Source organism: Podarcis tiliguerta (assembly GCF_965153285.1).
Source record: "Podarcis tiliguerta genome assembly, chromosome: 8".
Lineage (NCBI taxonomy): Eukaryota > Metazoa > Chordata > Lepidosauria > Squamata > Lacertidae > Podarcis > Podarcis tiliguerta.
The window spans coordinates 32,144,899-32,164,268 of NC_139541.1; the positions used below are offsets into that span (position 1 = coordinate 32,144,899).

The window sequence follows — 19,370 nt, forward strand, 5'->3', positions numbered from 1 at the left end:
ATGTCTGTGAGGCAAGTTATTCCATAGTTTTTCTGAATCTTACAATGCCACATCAGACACTGTGGAAACTAATTTATCTGGATCTCCTGGAAAAGCATAATGAGTGGCCCAAAGGCTAGCGAAGTATTCATAACGAGTGTTCAAGTCTGGCTAGGAGCTTACATATACAGAGGAACAAGTTTATCACCAGACAAATTATCTAAGTGGAGCTTAAGTCACAAAGAAATCAAATGACAAACTGTGGAAATAAGTCCTTTATTCTGGGATGATATTGGTTTTTTTAAAAAATGTTAGTACTGGGAATCTACAATACTGATAGTTCCACAAACACCTATTTCACTCTGCCACTTAAGTAAAAAAAAAAGAAAGTACCCAGGAAAGTGTACAACAGAAAACAATACACATTTAAGCTTGTCTGGTGTACTAACACACATTTGTCAGGTGCTGCCGTCTTGTAAGAGGGATGATGCAAGCAGGGACTGCCGTGTACTCCATTTAATCCAGGTGTCCAGTCAAGCTAGGAACTTTGGCTTGGGTACCCAATGATGCTGTGCCTTAGCAACTGTGAAATGAAGAAGAGTTAAGTGGTGAAACACTCTTAGCCTTTAATTTTTATAGAACATGTTTAATGTTCAAAGTGGCCTTCTACATGCGAGAAAACAGCCTCTTGTCTGGACTAAAATACAATGCAAAAAAACAAAAAACCCAACCATTCCTTTACTTCAGAACTTATCAGTGCAAACTGGAAAACTGAAACCAGAATAGGGCAGCTGTCACTTTCTGCATGCACTCGTTTTTCCTACAAGCCTCTCTTCAACTCTCCCAGAATCCTAAGGGTGCTGAAAATTCACTGTATTTTCTCATTTTAATCAGTCTACTTCTCTCATTTATATTAGCTTGGACTCAGAGATAGAAAAACCAGGACCAATGAACAGTTATGGTTCAGTCACACTTGAGAACAGCCTGGATTGTGAAGGCTTGGGATCTCACAAAAGTTGCCAATGTGGACTTAAATTTGCACAATTTACTCCAAAAGTCATTTTGGGGCACTTCACAGAATTTTGAATGGATCTCTTGGAAAATGAGGTAGCATTGGGGAGGGAGGTGCGGATATGCTCCAAGAGCAGCAATTTGACCTTTTGAACTTTAACAGACACTGCCGTGATATTTCTTGGCAGTCATGAAGGCTGCAGGCATGGACTGCATACAGTCCTGGCCCACATCCACAGGACTGTACAGTTTGGTGTTCTCATATGCTACTTGATATGAAACATGAACTGCTGTTAGTGCAGTATAAAGAATATATGCATGCAAAAAGAACTGGCTCCTAGCTTAGCTCATAAATGAAGTCTGCTTCAGTTGACAATTACTAAGAGTTCAGAGCTTTGCAAAGCTTTTGGACTCAGGAGACTATCTAGAGAAGCAAGAGCCATAACAAGACTGAATAATATTCATCAAGCCAGGGAACTGTATAACTGGATAAAAAGAATACCATAGTGGCCACAGCAATCCTGGTCTTTGAGGCTCCTTATTTTATTAATCTTAGACAAAAGTCATGAACCCTGAAAGAAGTGCCAAAGTGTGAGAAGGATTGCAAACTATTTGTTTAGCACCTCCCTCCACTGAGCTTCAGAATAAAATTTTCTTCCAGCTTCCAAGTGAGCACAATTCTCTATCCTGTAAATTCAAGGATTTACAGCCCTAGCTCAAGATTCCAATCATTATGAAGAAGTAGGCATGAATGGAAAAAAGAGAGATCTACTTTCTCAAGCACTACCTCTCCCCAGTCCCCGGACCATGCAATCATCATCCGAGGCCCTTCTTCGTGTGCCCCTATCATGGGAGGTCCAGAGGGTGGCAATATGAGAATGGGCCTTTTCAGTGGTGGCTCCCCAACTGTGGAATACCATCCCCAAGCACCACTGTTACATAGCTTAAGTGCCAGACAAAAACATTCATCATTCGTCAAGCCTTTGGCTTTTAATTATCTATGGTCCTTTTATATGGATGGAATGTATTAATCTAGTTTTTAAAAACTGACTTGTCTTTTAGATTGTTTTTTGATGCTAGTTTTAATGTGTGTTTGCACTTATATGTTTAAAAGAACTGCAAGTGGTTTTTAGTTGTCTTGGCAAAAAAAGTGATCAATAAATTTAATTAATAATACCACTGTGAAAGTAGTACAGAAGTTTGACTTTAAGGTTTTAAACGCACACAAAAACAGTGGAACACCCTCCTTAGTCCCCAACGTGAGCCTCTCCAGATATTGCTGGTCTCTGAATTCCCTTCAACCCCAATCAGTGGACAGAGATTATGGTAATTGTAGTCCAAAACATCTGGAAAGCACCAAAAGACTGTCCTAGAGCATCATGTTTGCAGTTGCTGAATTTTGCCCACTTAAATTTTGCACGCATCTTCTGCAAAGAAGGTCACCATTAACCCAGCCAGTCTCATCAACATCTAGAAATGAGAAATCTACATTTGAAATCTTACTGAAGTTGTTCCAAATCTATTGGGCAAGGATGGGGAAGCTTTTTTGCTCAGATAAAGGGCCAGATCTTTATCAGAATTGCCCTCTCAGTCCAAATATGACAAGTGGGTGTGGCTGCCTACCAATCAACACCCCTATGGTGTTCACAAACATGCACTACTGCTGTGTGAAGAGCAAGAAAAAAATATTTCCAGCCCTTCACATAGCAGCATCGGGCACTGTGTATAACATGTGTATAACATTATGCACCTCGTATAATGGATGGAACACTTTTAATGACTTGTTCACACATAATGCCAAGTTTGACTTGCGATCCTAGCTCTTGGAAAGGAAGTGCCAACCGTGATTTACCAGTTTTTATGCAACAACATAATACAGTTTGCTCCAAGCAGAAAATAGCAAATTCAATCAAAGAGCCGGGGTGGATGAAGAGAATGGATGCTCAAGGGTAAGGCTCCTTCCTGCAGTACCAAATGTGGGTCACCCAGGAGGTATTTGAACCCTTGGTGAAGTTCACCAGGCTGCCCACTACTCCATACCCCATTTCATGAATTGGGGAAATATTTATCGGAAGTGCAAAATGACCACCTTTCATTCCTGTGCATTCAGCACCAAGCTTACTCAGCTCTCACCTGGTGTTGGCAGCAAGCCCGGTCTGCCACTAAGCAGTGGCCGCTTTGCAGGCAGATGTGGAGATGGAGGTAGGTGGACTGGTCTTTTAGCAGACTTTATCAGAAGTGGCGGAGGGTTGCCCTTTGGGCCAGCCAGCCCTGTTTGGAAAGAGGGAAGAAGAAAGCGTGGAATGGGGGGAAATGGCCAACATTTCTTTATTAATTGGTCACTCAAAGTAGAAATTATTATTTAATTTCACTATGGTTGCTATCCTGCCTTTCCACAAATATGCACCCCATGCTGCTAACATATATCAATGATTAGTATGTAATAATATACCAAGAAGTTGCACAACTAGCAGCTAAGAAGCAGGGTAAGATAGAAACAGCAGCCAAGTATAAAGCACCTACTATCGCCTACCAGCAGAATATAATTAACTCAACAAGCAGTAGGCCTGTCTTAATAAATGTTTTCACTTAATGGTCAGCGGTCAGAAAAGGCACCAACCGAGGTTCTCTAGGAAAGAAGTTCCACAGTGTAGGTGCAACCACTGAAAAGGCCCTCTCTCGTGTGCCTGCCCAACTTGCCTCTGGTGCTAGCAGATGCAGAGAACAGCCTCTGCTGATTAACTACAATATCTGGACATGCTCATATTGAAGGAGGTAGTTTTTCATATACCGTATTTTTCGCTCTATAACACGCACCCGACCATAACACGCACGTAGTTTTTAGAGGAGGAAAATCCGTAGGCATGCCACCCGTAGGCATTCCCTCCATAACACGCAGACATTTCCCCTTACTTTTTAGGAGGAAAAAAGTGAGTGTTATGGTGCAAAAAATACGGTAGTTATTTTCCAGTAGGCCTTATCCAAAGGATTTTTTGTTTTTAAAGAAATTGATTCAAAGAGTGATATTACACTGCATAGGTAGCATGTATGTATGTACAATGCATATTTTAACATTTCTGGTGGACCAATTAAGTTTCACTGTTAGTTACCCTGGGTTTCTCATCTCACCTTCGGTCTTATGCCAGAGTTAACCATCAACCACACCCACCCTTCTATTTCCACTTTCCTCTCCCTGCTTCACTGTAAATTTTAATAAAACATCAATACAGTTAACAGGGTTACCAACCTGGTGTGGGAAGAAGACCCGTCAACGGTCTTTCACCCAACAAAGCTGGCTTAGCTGAAGATACAGATGACTGGCCTAACACAGAATTCCGGCCAGGAGTTGGAAGAAGGGGCGGGGGTTTGCTTAGAGTCTGGGGGAGAGCACTAGTGCTTGGCCGGACACTTGCTGGATACACCGTGTCTTCAGCTGCAACAGCTAAAGGGTCTGTTTCTGCAACAAAGCCTGGTTTAGGAGAACCAAGAGTTAGCAAGCAACACACAATGATTAGTGAACACCCGATTTATTAAAAGCAAAGACTGCAGTTTGCCTCTGATTTATGGGAATAACACGCTCTTTAACTACCTACTTTTTCCCCTCAGGGAAATACCTCAGATCTTTTAAAGACGCCTCAAGTTAGATTTACAGACGTAAGTTTAATTTATTTTAAGGACTGAGCTTCTGAACTCTTCAGTTTGCAGAACATAATAAAGGGGTCGGGGTCTGCCATTGTTTTCGCGAATATTAAGGTTTCATATTTTAATTTAATAACTTGTTATAAGTGTAATGTCTTTTTGCCACGTGAAATGTGATGGTTACCAGAGGGTGGCAACGAACAATGGAAGTGCTTGCTCTTTAAGACTGTTTTTCCACACTGGCCTGGGGCTCTTCCATGGAATACTTCTTGTCACCCCATAATGTGGTTGCTGCTCCTTAAGTAGCTTAATTCCTGCCTTCCATCATTAAGAACTTAGCAAGCAACAGTAAAAGCCCTGCCACACGATAAAAACACGCAGTTTCCCCCCGCTAGTGTATGAACGGGACTTTTAAAAACTGTCTTCTTGCACAGCAGTAACAACATGCTTTGAAGGCCTAGCTGGAAACAAGGGTCACTGTGTAAAGAAGAGCTGTGTGCATGCGTGTCGTGTGATGTACATGTGAGAGTCTGGATTCATTTTAACCACCAACACACACCCAGGCAAGACCTGCTGGAAATATTACCCACCAATACCACATTATAAATCTATGTCTACAAAGCCAAAAAAAGAGCAAGGTAGTTTTAAGAAGTGTTCACATTCCAGTAAGAAGTAAGATTTTATGGCTTGGGGATGGGGTAGGATTAACCTTCACATTCCATATTTTGATTATTACTTTTAATATAAGTTTTAACCAAGAGCCCGTTTTAAAATAGTGGGATTTATAGGGACATTCTTGGGGAACAGGTGGGAAAGTAATGAATACCTTCAAGCTTATTTCTCCTGGTCTTCAGGAAGTCACTTATTGAGTTCAATTCTTCCATATACAAATGTTTTCCCTCACTTAACAGAAAGAGGAGATGTCTAATGCCTAGAGGCACATGGTAACTGTCATAGAGATCCCGCTCTAGGTAGTCATTCGCCAGATCAGCTGCTTTGTGTGAAATCTCTGTGCGTTCCTGTTGTTCGCGCTCAGCACAAATTTTCTCAAACGCCTTAGCTATCAGAGCCAATGCATCCTCCATGGGCATATTACGGTGTACTATGGAGAAGAGAGATACCTTGCTTTTTAAAAGGTTACATCAAGACAAAACCAAACACAAAACTGCTGTGTTCCTGAACCATTATTCTGAAGTTCAAAGTCAACGTCTGTTTCAATACGAGCAAATTTATATTTTTAACTGAATGTTATATGTTCATGATTCAACACAAACATGCTCAGTTCTATTAAGTGTAATGTGCACATTTAACTATTGAGATCTCATTTGTGTGTTCATTTAAAGTAAGTTAATTTCATGCTTGGAACAATTTTACAAAAACATTTCTAACTAGAGGAACAGTTCTAAGAAATTAGTGTTGAAGGTGGGTTTGTTTGCTTTTTAAGATCCAGAGAAAATACCCAATCCAATGGTTTACTTTATTGTTTCAGACAGAAGGCGAAATCTAAGAAGTGTACAAAAACACCCTCCAGTAAGATGAAATAAATTTTGCTCAGTGTAGAAAGGGTTTACAACTGTATGAATATTTAATAAATGTAAAAAGTGTTCCTCAGCACATCCAGCAGTTTTGTGAAGCAGTATTAATTTTCAGTTAGAAGTATTATTCCAACTTGTGACATGTTTTAATATTGTGTATGTGTTGAGGAGGAGATCTAGATAGCATATTATGAATGGGGACCGTTTCTGAATGAATCTAAACTTACTTTTGATAGACTGATGAAGCATGATTACGGTGCAAGAGGAAAGTGTTACGTTAGATGGTTCAACAAGAACACAGAATGGGGAACCATCATTTTTAACTTCTTGTAGGGCACGTGTAAGACCTGATTCAGATGTAAGGTATATCATTTCCACAATAAGGCCATGATCCTGCAACCGATGGCCTATGGCTGTTGAATATTCCCTTGAAGGAAAAAAAGAAGAAGCAGGTTATTTTACAAATAATTCCTCCCCAAATATTAGTGCCAGTGTTCTAGTCGCTGCCATTATGTGTGCACGGAGAAGACTCAAGAGTACCAGACTTGTTATGTCAACAGTATTCCTTTGGGATTCAGGCAACCCACTGGAACTGGGAAGAGTGAGCAGATCTGGTTTGGATGGTGGACTTAAACAATAACTGAGCAGTTGTTTATGCAAAAGGAAGCTCTATTGTGAACAAGGCCTATCCCAACTGCAGGGTTTATACAGAGCTTAGGGTTGGAAGCTATAATTGAATGTTAAGAGTGTATGACAACATATTATGATTTTCAATTATACTTTTTAACTATATGCTCTATACTGACATGCACTTGTTGGTGAGGCAATACTCTTCTTATTTTCATTTAGTTTTCCCTTTTGGGAAACACAGATTTCTTTATCATACCAAACTGAATAGCAAAGCCTTTGGCTGCCTGAGGAATCCATTCAAGCAAGGCTGCATAGAGTCCTGAACTGGGATACATGGGTTCAATTTTCCAGTTACTGTCAAGCTGCAAAACCGCTTGGCGTCAAGGAACATTTGGACAAAATACACTTAAGTGTGGACTCATGAACACCTGTAAAATAGGAATTTGTGGGGTTTGGAAACAGGTGTGTATGGAAATTTGTTTATCACTGTGTGATTAATTGCACCATAATTGGTAATGCGTATGTGAAGACATGTCAACTTTATATTCTGTTATTTTAAATGTATTTTTGAATCCAAATTGGTAGGACAGCAAGAATTAAATATCAAAGTAATTAGGAAAATTACCACCTGGTTATGGCAGTACATGTATTCTTTGACTTTTACTAGCACTTTATAAACAAAAAAACCTTTCGTATTATGAAATCATGGCAATGCAACTAGGTTCTCAATCTGGGTCATTCCGAGCTAAATATGGACAGGAAATCAATTTCAAAGGCTTTAATTTTACAACCAAGATAAAAAGATAAAATCATGTGGGCAAAACACTCAAGTTTATCCAGTTAGATGGCACTGAGTGCCAGCCAGGATGATATAATGTGATTAACTATGGGTACCCCAGCCTTTGTAATATATGTTGGTTCACATACCTGGAGCTTCAGTAATATAAAATATAGGTACTATGCACAGAACACGCACTGTGATGTTAAAAGTCTGTGTCCATGAAGTGTAAAATGAATTGCCAATGTTGAAATTAATAGAAAGTACAATATTAGAGAGCTTTAAAGACATGCATTAACCTCAGCTACCTGAGAAAGTATGAACAGTTGCTAACTAACATTTTATTACATTTGGGCAAACGTTTTAGTAAGTGTTACTTTGCAATGACTCTTCTGGGTTTAAAAAGGGAGGCGGTCATTCAACCAGAAAGGAAGGTGCTCGTGTTCTGAAGATTGTAGGAAGAGGTCTAACCAGAGATCCAAATGATTGATATATCCAATATATCCCGCTCTATGGACTCCCAAGATCTGCTAGTGATATTAGCGGCCCAATGGATGAAAGGCAGAAATGTATTCAACATTTCCATGTGCTACTGGATGGGAAATTAGAAGAGGTCATGGAAATCGCTTACTAAAGCAAAGCAAAAAATCTAATACAACCACCCTATATTTTTCTTATTAGTATAATATCCAAGGGAAAGTTAAGAATATTTAAGGCATGCTTAAACATCATCACACAGATTCAATATACTTTCAGTGAATAAGGTGTTCAAATTATGCTGGTAACTTTTTCAGTGAAAGCCTACAGCTAACTGTGGCACTTTAAAAGAGATGGCCATTACTGTTTTGACTCAAAATATGCTTGACCATTATGTGGAGAATCAGAAAATAGTTTTCAGTGGGGTGGTTTCGGAGCAAATTAAGAAGCTCTAGTTAATATTATAACAGACTGAAGAGTCAGGTTGGAATGACAAAGTGAGAAAGACTTGGTTGAAATATCATGGAAATTTCATAGCTTAGAAGCAGAAGCATCATATTTGTCTCGAACTGATAGACACCCTTTGTATTAGAAAATATTCCGGGCAGGGGCCACACCAAAATGTTAAAAACAATGAAAGGTTTTAACAAGTAGTTGAGTACAAGACTATAAATATGTATTTTGTTTTAAGAAGAATATAAAAGAAGTTAAAGCTATTTTAAGAAGCAACCTAGAATGTTAAATATCAGGTGCTTATATGCTTATTGAAGTTCCTAGCATTCCAAGTCGGCTTACATAAACACTCAGTACTCAGTAACAGTACAATCTAATTGATTAAACAATCTTACAGGCTGCCAGACTACCAACTTTATGAAAACCCACAGTCCTGTAAACCTAGAGTATGCTTCGTGAACAAGATTCATTCAGCTTAGTTTGTCATTCAAACGTTAATCTTAAAAAGTGTTGAAATATTGAGAAAGTGTGTTGCTGTTTTTTAAAGTCTAATTACCAGCACTACATTATGGGAACATCAAATTTCTGTTTGGGCGATCAAGGAAAAAGTGGGTTTATAAATGGAAACTTTAAGATTGCAGAATAATCTCTTAATGTAAGCACTCATAGTATTTAATATACAAAAAAAGAGAAACTTCTCTTGGTTCATATTGTACTTTTAAGATTCAGAGAGGAGTATGGGGTGGGATATACGTGGAGAATTGGATTCAAAAGTAATTATTAATGTCATAAAATTTATAGACCGCTTGGCTGTAAAAAAGCAAAAAAAGCCTCAAAGCAGTTTACAAAAAGATACAAGAAAATCAAAGGGGGGGGGGATACATATATGCAACCTGCTAGTTGATGGATAAAGACTGTATTTACCGTGATACAAATTAACAACACTGCAACACTGTTTAAAGCGGCCTTCCTGCTAAGTATAAACTGGTAATCAAAAGTAACAGCTTCAAGAAGCACACGAATTAAGCCCCAAACTGCACTGGATCATGGCAGGCCCACATCTTTACATGAAAGTCTGCCGCACTATACAAATCAGTTTTTTGGGGGAGGGGTTGTTTAAAGGGCACAAAGAGTGTGGGTGGTAGGAGCTGACCCCCATTACTTTTATCGCCACTGCCCATGCCACTAAGTGCTTTTCCCAGAGAGGCTCCAATACCAACACAGCTAAGAAGAAAAGAACCTGAGCGAAAGTTTTGGCATGTCCCTTTAATATCTCTCCTTACATGCAAACAAGGCAGGTCCAACTTTAAAGTCACCCCCCCCCGCTGCCATCCCATGTAGTACAGGCTTTAGGCTTGCATAACTGTCACAGCTGGTACCATTTCAGGTAAAATTTTGGTATGGAAGCAGAGAAATCCTAAAAAGATTAGCCGTATTTGCTCAATACCAAATTACACATTAAGATGTTAGTTCACAGCTCAGCACGAATCCTTAAGTACATCTTTAAAAACAAACTTACGCTTGATCCTTGCTGATGGAAACAATGACACAGTCTGAAGGTCGGTCTTTGTTGTACTCCTTCTTTAACTGCTGGTAAAACTGCAAGTACAGCTTGTCCCGAAGAAGGTCCTTTGTGTAGTCATCATCTAAAGAGATACCCAGACAGGCTGAAGTGGAGTTGCTTAAAGGACTGCACCCACTCCTTGCTAAGACAATTGCAATTTCAGGGTAGGCACATTTTAATAGCTCCTAATAAACAGTCAGAATTTAGGAATACATAACAGGCATCTTGGCCCACAGGACTGAGACACAGAAGCCAACAATATTTGACATGCCTATCACTGATCATTGGTGCAAGCTGCCAGAGAAACTCTCTCTTACCTTTTTGAGAATATTGGTATCTCTCATAATTATCTTCATTCCCTGTTGATGGATGATATTGCTGCCCAAAGAGTTCTTCAAAGCTAACCATACAAGACACAAAGTGAATCAAGCAGAGTTAAAATAAAACTTCCTGCTATTGAAGAGGACTCTCTCTCTTTACCTTCTCATATTGGGGCGTGTGATTAATGCATAATCATTATTCTTGATGAAACACACAAGCTGGTCACTTAGTGCAATGCTGATATCAGTGATACAGCTAATTGGGACACCAGAAGACAAGGGCATAGTGGGGTGTCCTGGTAATATTGTTGAGGGAGGCATTTGATTGAACATTTGAATCAATGTTTAATAATATGAAGGTATAAAATAAAGAATAAATGAATCACATGGCATTATATATATATAACGTGTGCATGTTATGTGTACCTGTGGCTCTTGGGCTGCTGTCCCCCGCCCCCATCTGATTCAATTTAAGAGATTAACTGCTGGTTTTTACTTCAAATTGAATTGTAAGTCACCTTATAACCTTTCTAAGCTGAAAGTATATAGTAAATATCTAGGTGCAACTTAAGAGCACAGGAAATTAGCTTATAGCAGGCAAGACTCAGGTACTTATTTTTCGGCATTGTCTGATTGGCAGCAACTTTCCAACATTTCAAGACAGCAGTTTTACACACCAACTGCTATCCTTCCTTTTCTAACTGGAGATGTCAGGAAATGCACCTGTGACCTTGTGCATGCTGAGCATGTGCTCTACCACAGAGCTGTGGTCCTCCCAAATTTAGGGTACTCTCATGGCATGAGAAACTGTCTTGTCAGTGTGGTGCTGGGCATCCTATGCAAAGGCCACAGCTTTGCATGGAATCAGCGCCTGCCTAAAGCCACCATCAACTGTAAGAGCCACATGGGCTGGCTTTCGCAGTTATCCCCAAAGAGAACTTGAGATCAGCCATTTCTAGCCATTGGGAATAAATATATTATGGAAATTCAGCTTTTTCTAAAAGCTAAAAATAAAAGTGTATGTATGAACTTCATATGATGTTATACCCTTAAAGTGAATTCATAAAGAGCCAAGTAAAAAGAAACCATACTTAAATCCTACGTTCTAACTGAATACACTGAACTGTCAAAACACTGTTATGTGCTGAATCCATTGGTCTGTATCTGTTTCAAAATAGTATATAGCCCAGTTTTCCTGAAATGTCTCAATATATTTGATGAAAAGAAGAAATTTTAGGACATGAGCTTATTTGTTAACATTGGGTTTCACATCTTCTTTGAGCTTTGGGGATGGGGTCAGGTTATTATTCAAATAAGTACTGAGAAAACCCCCTCTAACCTGTTAGCATCTTCATAGTCCTTCGAATAACCCTCTGGAGACGAGTAAGAGCTCTTCTGAAAGGTTTTGTAAGGATTTATGCTGTAAGGCACAAAAATTGTAACATATTTAAGATGCTGGATTGCCATTGTTTGCACCTCTTCTGGAAAGCTCAGTTCTACTTTTACAATATAGTACAAGATTGCCAGGTTCATCTATGTGCAGTTATTTACCAGAAATCCCACTAGGTGGTTGATTCCTCAGCCAGCTTTGCCTGCTGGCCACTTATGGATACTCATGGAAATACAACCACACTTTGCACAACTGGTATTGGCTTCCTATGCTTATTTTTCTACCCAAAAATGTTACTGTCAGAGAAATTGTGTACTCTTTCCCCTCAAAACAGAACCACAAAGTTAAACAACTGACCTAGGATAACAAATGCTAGTAGGGTGAATCAGAGAAGAAGCTAATTCAAAAGAACAACAACAGCACAAGCAATGTCTCCTTTTTATATTTAAATGTAAAAAAACAACATAACCATCAAACTATTTGAAGGTTTTTTAAAAAAAAAATATTTTAAATGATTAAAACATTGAGGATTACTTACTCTAGAAGTCGTGGAATCCATCCAGGTCTATGCCTAGACCCAAAGTGGAAAAAAGTAGGTTAACATATGCAGAAAATACGCTGCAAGCATCTGTCATTAATTACATCACTGTAGAAGTAAAAGGTGCAAATTGTCTTAGAATATGAAGACCTTATAAATCCCAAATGCTTTAAGACAGAATGATAAGCTGAAATGATAAAATATGAAATTATGTATTTTTAAAAATGGCTGTAGAACAGAAGCCAGTGTTGCCCGTATTAATATTCTTTTTTATAATAACCTACCCTTCACCCTTCATGTAAGGAAAAAAATCCCTCAATCAATGAAATATTTTGATGCTCTGGAGGATGGGGGGGGGGGAATTAAATATACGAGATAATAAAGGTGTAATAGATTGGTCTATGAAAAGTCTGAGGGTATCTTACAAAAAGTTACAACCCAAGACATACTAAATTCTGATCTCTTAACTGAAGAAATACTTAAGAGCATTTTTATTTTTACAATGGGACCATCTATTAAAAGAAAACGGTGTAAACATAATGCATCAGAAACCCAGTTAGAAGCAAGGCATCTTAAGAAATGCTTATTCTGTTCCGAACAGGCAGGATAATGTTCAACAATCTGATTTCTTGGGAAAGAGGTTGTCTGAACCTAGAGAGGGATAGCTATAGAGCAACTCAAACATAATAGACTTTCAACAGGGTAAAAAAGAAACTATTTAACATCATAAAGCATTAAGAGAAGAAAAATAATAAGTAAGAGATACGATGATTTAAGGAAGCTGCAGCATGCTACTCATGTCAATGAATTATCACTTGATTTCCTTGAACCACTACAATGTAATATTATATTCTAAGTCTAGAAGCCATATCACGGGGAAAGACACAAATAGTGCAACCACCCTTTCCTGCCCCCTTCCAGATGAACTCAGCAATCCAGCTGTGCTACACATCTTTGTTTAAGCTGCTGGATTTGAAGTCTGCACAGGTTGGGTAGAGAAACCCATCCAAAAGAAAAAAGGACAACAGATGTATAGTCTGGAAAGTTAAGTCAAGTATCAGAGGATGACAGCTGCTTGGTCTTGCCTCATTTGCTGTTAACTATAGCTAAAGGACAGATAAAAACAAATTCAGTTCTGATGAAGAAATTAGCTTAACTTTGAACATAAGAAGCATCATTCTGAACTCTTTAAGCAGAGCTTCCATCTAAATACACAAACATATAAAGCCCAAGAGGCCAAGAAACTCAGTGTTCATTATACTGCCCAACAATGTAATGGTACTAAATATAGCACACAACTCCAATCTCTTACTCCAAGTAAAGTTACTCTTCAAGTAATCCTTGTTGGTACAGAAGTGTCCCACTGTGCAAGACATTTATTTGGCATGCACTAGTTGGTGTACTGAAGCAACTAGAAAACAAGGTGGGATAAACCCCCCAGGACAAGCAGCGTTGCCAAGGAATATGTGATAATAACAGCCATTTGTGGTGCAAAGCAGCAACAGGGAGCTGCTTTTTCATGTAAGAAATATACTTGAGGAAACTACTTATGAGGTTCCATCTTAAAATGTCAAGGTTATCTCATCAGCGCACCAGTTGCTAGCAACGGGCTGAGAAAACTATTATTAGCTTCTAAAACAGAAGGGAGATTGGTAATATTATTCAGTAAACCCAATACAGAAAATGCTTTTTCTTCTCACCAATAATTTATTTCAACTGCCTCAAATGTTTCTTACTAAGGAAAGAGTCTCATTTTTTAAAATTCCACTTGCTTTCCTCATCTCACTCAATTCTAGAAGAGAGAGTAGTTGCAGAAGGCCAAACACTGTTTGGTGGTTGTTTATAACCTCACTGTGTGGTTACCAGTAATCATGGCAACTGATCATGCCATGAGCTAAAGGCTGTTATTATTTAATGTACTTAAATAATATTACAGTGCCCCCCTCACCCTGCATTTTCCATGCTGCCACATGGTAACATCCTCTTCACTGCGTGGGTAGTCACTACAGGACTTTACTAAATGAAAGGAGAACAAGATTGCAGAGGGGCACATGCTCTGCATGCAGAAGCTTCCATCTCGAGCATCTCCAGGAAGGCCTGTCAGAGTTCTGTCTGAAACCCTGGAAAGCTGTGGCCACTCAGCACAGCAGTAGACAGCACTGAGCTGGAGTACCAAATGTCTGACTTGAACTAAGGCAAATACCTGACACTAACGAGGTGGAGGGGGGAGATAGCATGTGACCATAATAAATTTATGGGGTAGAATTCCACATGGACTGTAACAAATGTTTGGACTGCACAATCATTTCAGATTGCCAGACAGAACCCTCCCCCAACTACATCCTGATTTGGGGGTTTTCCTGACACCCCCAGAACCACTTTTTGGGCGGGTGAAGGCAGGAGAGGGGTAGAAAGCCCTGCTGCGCAAGTGGAAGCCTTTTAAGTGAATCTCGCCTGTAGTTTCTAAAGGTTTTATAATTGCACTCACATTTATGCACAGAATTCTGAATGACATCAACGGGATTATCTCTTGTATTATTAAATGTCAACTTCAAAGTATTTAGCAGAGCACTTAGAAACATATACTGTGTTGCTTTTAAAAGGAAATGATCATTAAATTGGGAGTAAATCAGGGGCAGGGAAGTTCTGCCCCTCCAGATGTTGCTAGACCAGCTCTCATCATCCCTGAATATTACTCATGCAGGCTGGGGCTAATGGAAGTTGGCATCCAATAACATCTGGAGTGCCACAGATTTCCAACCCTTCGACTAAATAATTAAGAGCATTTTACTAACTCTGAAGTAGAAGTAGTTGTAAAACAATTTAACTACAGCTTCTGGAATTATTAAACTCCAACTGTTTTTAACTGTAGAAAAACAAGCAGATAATGCAATTTTATTTTACCTCTTTTCTGGAACAGGTGTTTGTGCTTGATCTGTAGTTACTTTGACCCACGAAGACATTTCAGTTTCTATATGAGGAGAAATAACTATTATTTTCATCAGGGTGAATAATTTCCAAAATAAAAATATTTCACAGAGCTTCTCTTCACATGACAACCATTACACCAATAAAGACACAGTGAACCACATGTTTCCTTCAAACTATCACTTCATTCCTGAAATGAAACAATGGCCAAATGTTCAAGACATTTTCTTACTCCAAATTAACTTGTTCATTAACTATATTCACCTTTTCACTCACAAAAAAGTGAAGGAACTGCAAAAAATATTACCAGGATACTGAGTCAAGTAGACTTGCTTTCTAATGTCATTTATTTTGAGGGAGTCTCCAGGTTCACATTCAAAGTCTATTAATATTTAGTATTAGAAATGTATTTTCCCAAGTCAGGTTAACTGAAAGGTTTATAAATTTAGAAATTTCCCCATGGTATGTGACCTTCTTGAAACTATATTTTTATGTGTTTATGTACCACGATAGTCTACCTTACATGGGATATTCTTTGGGGGGGGGGCAGATCCCACCTAAATGAAGAGACAGGTTGTGGACTGAACTTTCTGTTTTTTTCCACTCCCAAAAAAAATTGCTTCTCCAATACGGAATGATGCCTTATGTTTTTCCATCACACGAGCGCAGAAAAACACACACCCTTACCCTCTCTGGGGAACTTCAGTCCACAAAATGCTGCATATAATTACAGGCTACCAGTTCAAACGCGATTACATACATTGTGCAAAAAACACACAAAGCAGCGCAAATATAGATTAAGATAGCAGGGAGGGATTTGGAGATTCTTTGATTAAGCAGAGGAAGAGGACATGTAATACAAATTCTGCCAAATATATAAATATTGTTACAAAAGCCGGATGCCTGCCTCCCTCTCTCTGCCAATGGGTGGCAAGAGCCCATGGCTCACACCTGGGGCAAGAAGCTCTATTATATTTTAATGTCCTCTATTGTTCTCTTGATAGCCCTAGCTTAGCCACATAGGTTTGCATAAGCCAGCCCAGGAATTTGCTGTTGACAACTGCAATTAGTCCTACAGGAAAAAGCAAGGGATAGTATGCAGATGATCAGCATATGTAATGAGACAGAAATCCAATATCTATATTGAGACCAGGTCTCCCCATAGTTTTCAGTTTAGTGGTAAGTTGACATTCATCAACTTCTCTTTCAAGTGTGTTTCTGAAATTCTTTTGTAATAAGACAGCTGCTTTGAGATCCTGTATTGAATGTCCGGGGAGATTGATGTATTCTCCTACTGGCTTCTCTGTCTTCTGATTCCTGATGTCAGATTTATGTCCATCTATCCTTGGATTCCTGTTCACTCGTTAACAGTCGTCAACAGGTTTACCATACCCATTGAGTCAATCACCCATCTCCTACTATGCTCCTGAGAAACCCCCCCCCCTCACTATATATCAGGGTCTGGTGACTTCTGTTTCTGTGTATCTGAAGAAGTGTACATGCACACGAAAGCTTATTCCAAGAACAAACTTAGCTAGTCTCTAAGGTGCTACTGGACATTTTTTTTAATTTTATATATATATATATTGACTGTGTCAGACCAACACGGCTACCTACCTGAATCTAATACCTAGAAAAGGCAGCTTAAAATAAAAGTAGCAATGGGTGGGTGTTGGGAGGGAGAGCAGGAGTGGAGCGCTTCCCACTCTAAAGCCACAAGGGTCTTTTTGCCAAAATATTTTTTATTTTTTAGCCAAAAAATTTCAATATGGGTGTGGAGGAGAAGAATAGGAAATGGTTCATGTTGAGTTTCTTCAAAGGCTCATCGTTGGGAAAGATTTGCAAGAGTCTCATTCTGTTTTGCATTTTTTATTGTAGACCATCTGACAGTTTTGCTGTGGATTGTGTGTTTGTGTGCCTCCCCAATACCAAATGTTATTGAAAGCCAGCATGGTGTAGTGGTTACAGCACTGGACCTGGGAAACCAAGATTTGAATCCTCACTGGGTGATCTCAGCCAGTCACTCCCTTTCAGCCTAACCTACCTAACCTACTTCATGGGGGTAAAAAGGGAAGGAGGAGGCAGCCTAAGGTACACCATTTTGAGCTCCTTAGAGTAAAGCTTGGCTATAAAGACTAAAACAAATAATGAGTCGATGCACCACTGCAGTTAAGTATGTAAGACTAGGAACAAGAAGACCCAGCTTCAAATCTCTACTCAAACACATCCCCCAAAAAGCAAAAGCTCTCTGGGTGAGCTTGAGCCTGTCGCATTCAACTACCTCGCAGGACTGTTGTGAGAATAACATGGTAGCGAGGAAGGGAGGAGGAGGACCATGTTATGCCACCCTGAGTTCCTGGCATAAAGGACGGATGAAGAAAAACACAATGGTGATTATAAACAACCCAGAGACACGGGGAGTAACGCGGAACAAATATGCAATCCACTTCCCCGCCTCGAATCGCCGTCTTGCTACCCTCTTCCCAGTCGAGCCCCCACCCCACCCCCACCCCCGTCCCAACTCACACGTTCAAGGCTTCACGAATCTTCTTCTTCCGCCGCCGCCGCCGCCCCCCGCAACGGCCTCAACCTTTTCTCTCCCTTCCCGCAGATGAAACACAGTCAGGAGGAAACTGGGAGGGAGCGCGGCAGGGACGGTAACAACAGCGGTGGCAACAACAGCGGCGGCGGCGTGAATCAAAGACAAACACGCTACCGCCCATCCCCGGCTCCTCCTCTTCCGCGGGGCGGAGCATCCTTCTTCCGCCTGCCTGCCCGAGGGCCGAAAGCGAAGGGTGGCCATTACACGCGCACAGCGCCCCCGGCGCCGCGGCTGAGCTAGGCCGCGGCCTGCTTGGTTTCCATGGCAACGGCACGGCAGTCTGCGGCGACTCTCCGGTCTCAAAACGCATCCCTATGCACGCTTAGCGGGCTTGTTGATTCGAAATGTTCCTCAGCCGCCTTTCTTCCAGTGGGGCTTACAAAGGACAGGAACGTCATTCAGTCAAGAGTGCGAATACAGTACAATAGCAACAAAGGATCTGATCCTGCCGCTTCTTTCCAGTCCTAGTCCAAAACAGAAACTTATATATGAAAGCTAGGGGCTAAATGACACCTTAAACCTAGATTGTGGGCGCAACAACGGAATGTCTAGGCGTGCTTTTTTCGTAACAAGAATAGAAAGCTGAAAATGAATGAACTGCAGCTAAAATGTTATGTTCATTTTTCACATGGTCTCTAGTCCTTCCCCTGCTCATCCCCCTAATATTCTTAAGAGGGCCTCTTCTCCAGTCTTCAGAGTGGCTGGAAGTGGGGAGGCAGAAAAAGGTCCCCCTTTCCTTCCACTCTGCAGTTTTAATCTGAAATCTTAGGCGCAGAGGCTGCTTGCGCTAATGAAATTCCCTGTGGCAAAATGCACCTAGAACAATGTGAGTTTCGAACACTGGTCCAAAACTATAAGCAACTACAGGACATGGTTGCATGGCTCCAATCCTGTTTTTGCTTCATCCTGGGGAGGTATAAGTTCCAGTGAGGCTTATTTCTCAGAAGTAACTCAGGGTTGGTTTAGCCTGAGTTAGAACTTACTTCAGCATTAGTGTGTTTTTAAAAAAAATTAAATTAAGCTAAATAACAAGCTATCAAACAATTCAGCATGACACAGCAAACCTCACAAAGGTCAAATCAGAAATCCCTTATTTTATAGTGAAGGCATTTAGTGCTTTTAGTGAAGACTGGCAAGGACTGTCTTAAATTCTTAATTTTTAAATAGTGCCGGGGTTTTTCTTTAACACTGTGGGATAAACAACGGCAGCAAATAATGTGCAGCATCAAGAAATCCAAGCATTGTTATTCCTGCTGTGTCTTACAGTAGTAGACCTGGCTAATAAGCATAGTAGTGGTGCTGATAGTGGTAATAATACTTTATAGAAGTTTAATGTGATCTTTTAGAATTTGTTAGCACTATTTTGTGAACCACTCTGGAAGTGCAAATATATAACGTTCATCGGTCAATTAACTGTCAGTGAAACCTCTGCAAAGACACAGCAGGAGCGTAAGGATCTTTTGCAACCCCTTTTAACAAATTCTAGGGACCAGACGATGGGTGGGCGACGGCACAACGCTACTGAC

The 19,370-nt window shown here is 40.1% G+C and overlaps 1 protein-coding gene across 3 annotated transcripts; it reads right to left on the bottom strand.

Moving 5' to 3' along the window:
* Nucleotides 1–236: 236 nt before the first annotated feature.
* On the bottom strand, nucleotides 237–19,367 carry LOC310684144 (uncharacterized protein). 3 transcript variants are annotated; one of them, XM_083454630.1, is made up of 11 exons: nucleotides 16,194–19,367; nucleotides 15,219–15,285; nucleotides 12,315–12,347; nucleotides 11,726–11,806; nucleotides 10,384–10,466; nucleotides 10,022–10,148; nucleotides 6,392–6,591; nucleotides 5,456–5,731; nucleotides 4,238–4,459; nucleotides 3,124–3,261; nucleotides 237–562 (listed from the first exon to the last, which is right to left on the bottom strand). In XM_083454630.1, exons 2-11 carry the CDS (start codon nucleotides 15,275–15,277, stop codon nucleotides 513–515), a joined length of 1,269 nt encoding a protein of 422 aa, XP_083310756.1. In that variant the 5' UTR covers nucleotides 15,278–15,285; nucleotides 16,194–19,367; the 3' UTR covers nucleotides 237–512. The 3 variants fall into 3 exon arrangements, with proteins under 3 accessions (XP_083310756.1, XP_083310755.1, XP_083310754.1); XM_083454629.1 differs by having other exon boundaries at nucleotides 17,769–18,083; XM_083454628.1 differs by having other exon boundaries at nucleotides 17,524–17,620.
* Between the last annotated feature and the right edge of the window lie 3 nt (nucleotides 19,368–19,370).

Bases quoted from the DNA above. Each gene is read 5' to 3' on its own strand.
- LOC310684144 (XM_083454628.1), bottom strand. From the start codon at position 17,605: ATGCCAGGAACTCAGGGTGGCATAACATGGTCCTCCTCCTCCCTTCCT. The intron at 3,262-4,237 runs GTTGGTAACCCT...CTTTCCAAACAG, and splicing joins GGGTCTTCTTCCCACACCAG to GGCTGGCTGGCCCAAAGGGC. The intron at 563-3,123 runs GTGAGAGCTGAG...TTCATTTCACAG, and splicing joins GGGCTTGCTGCCAACACCAG to TTGCTAAGGCACAGCATCAT.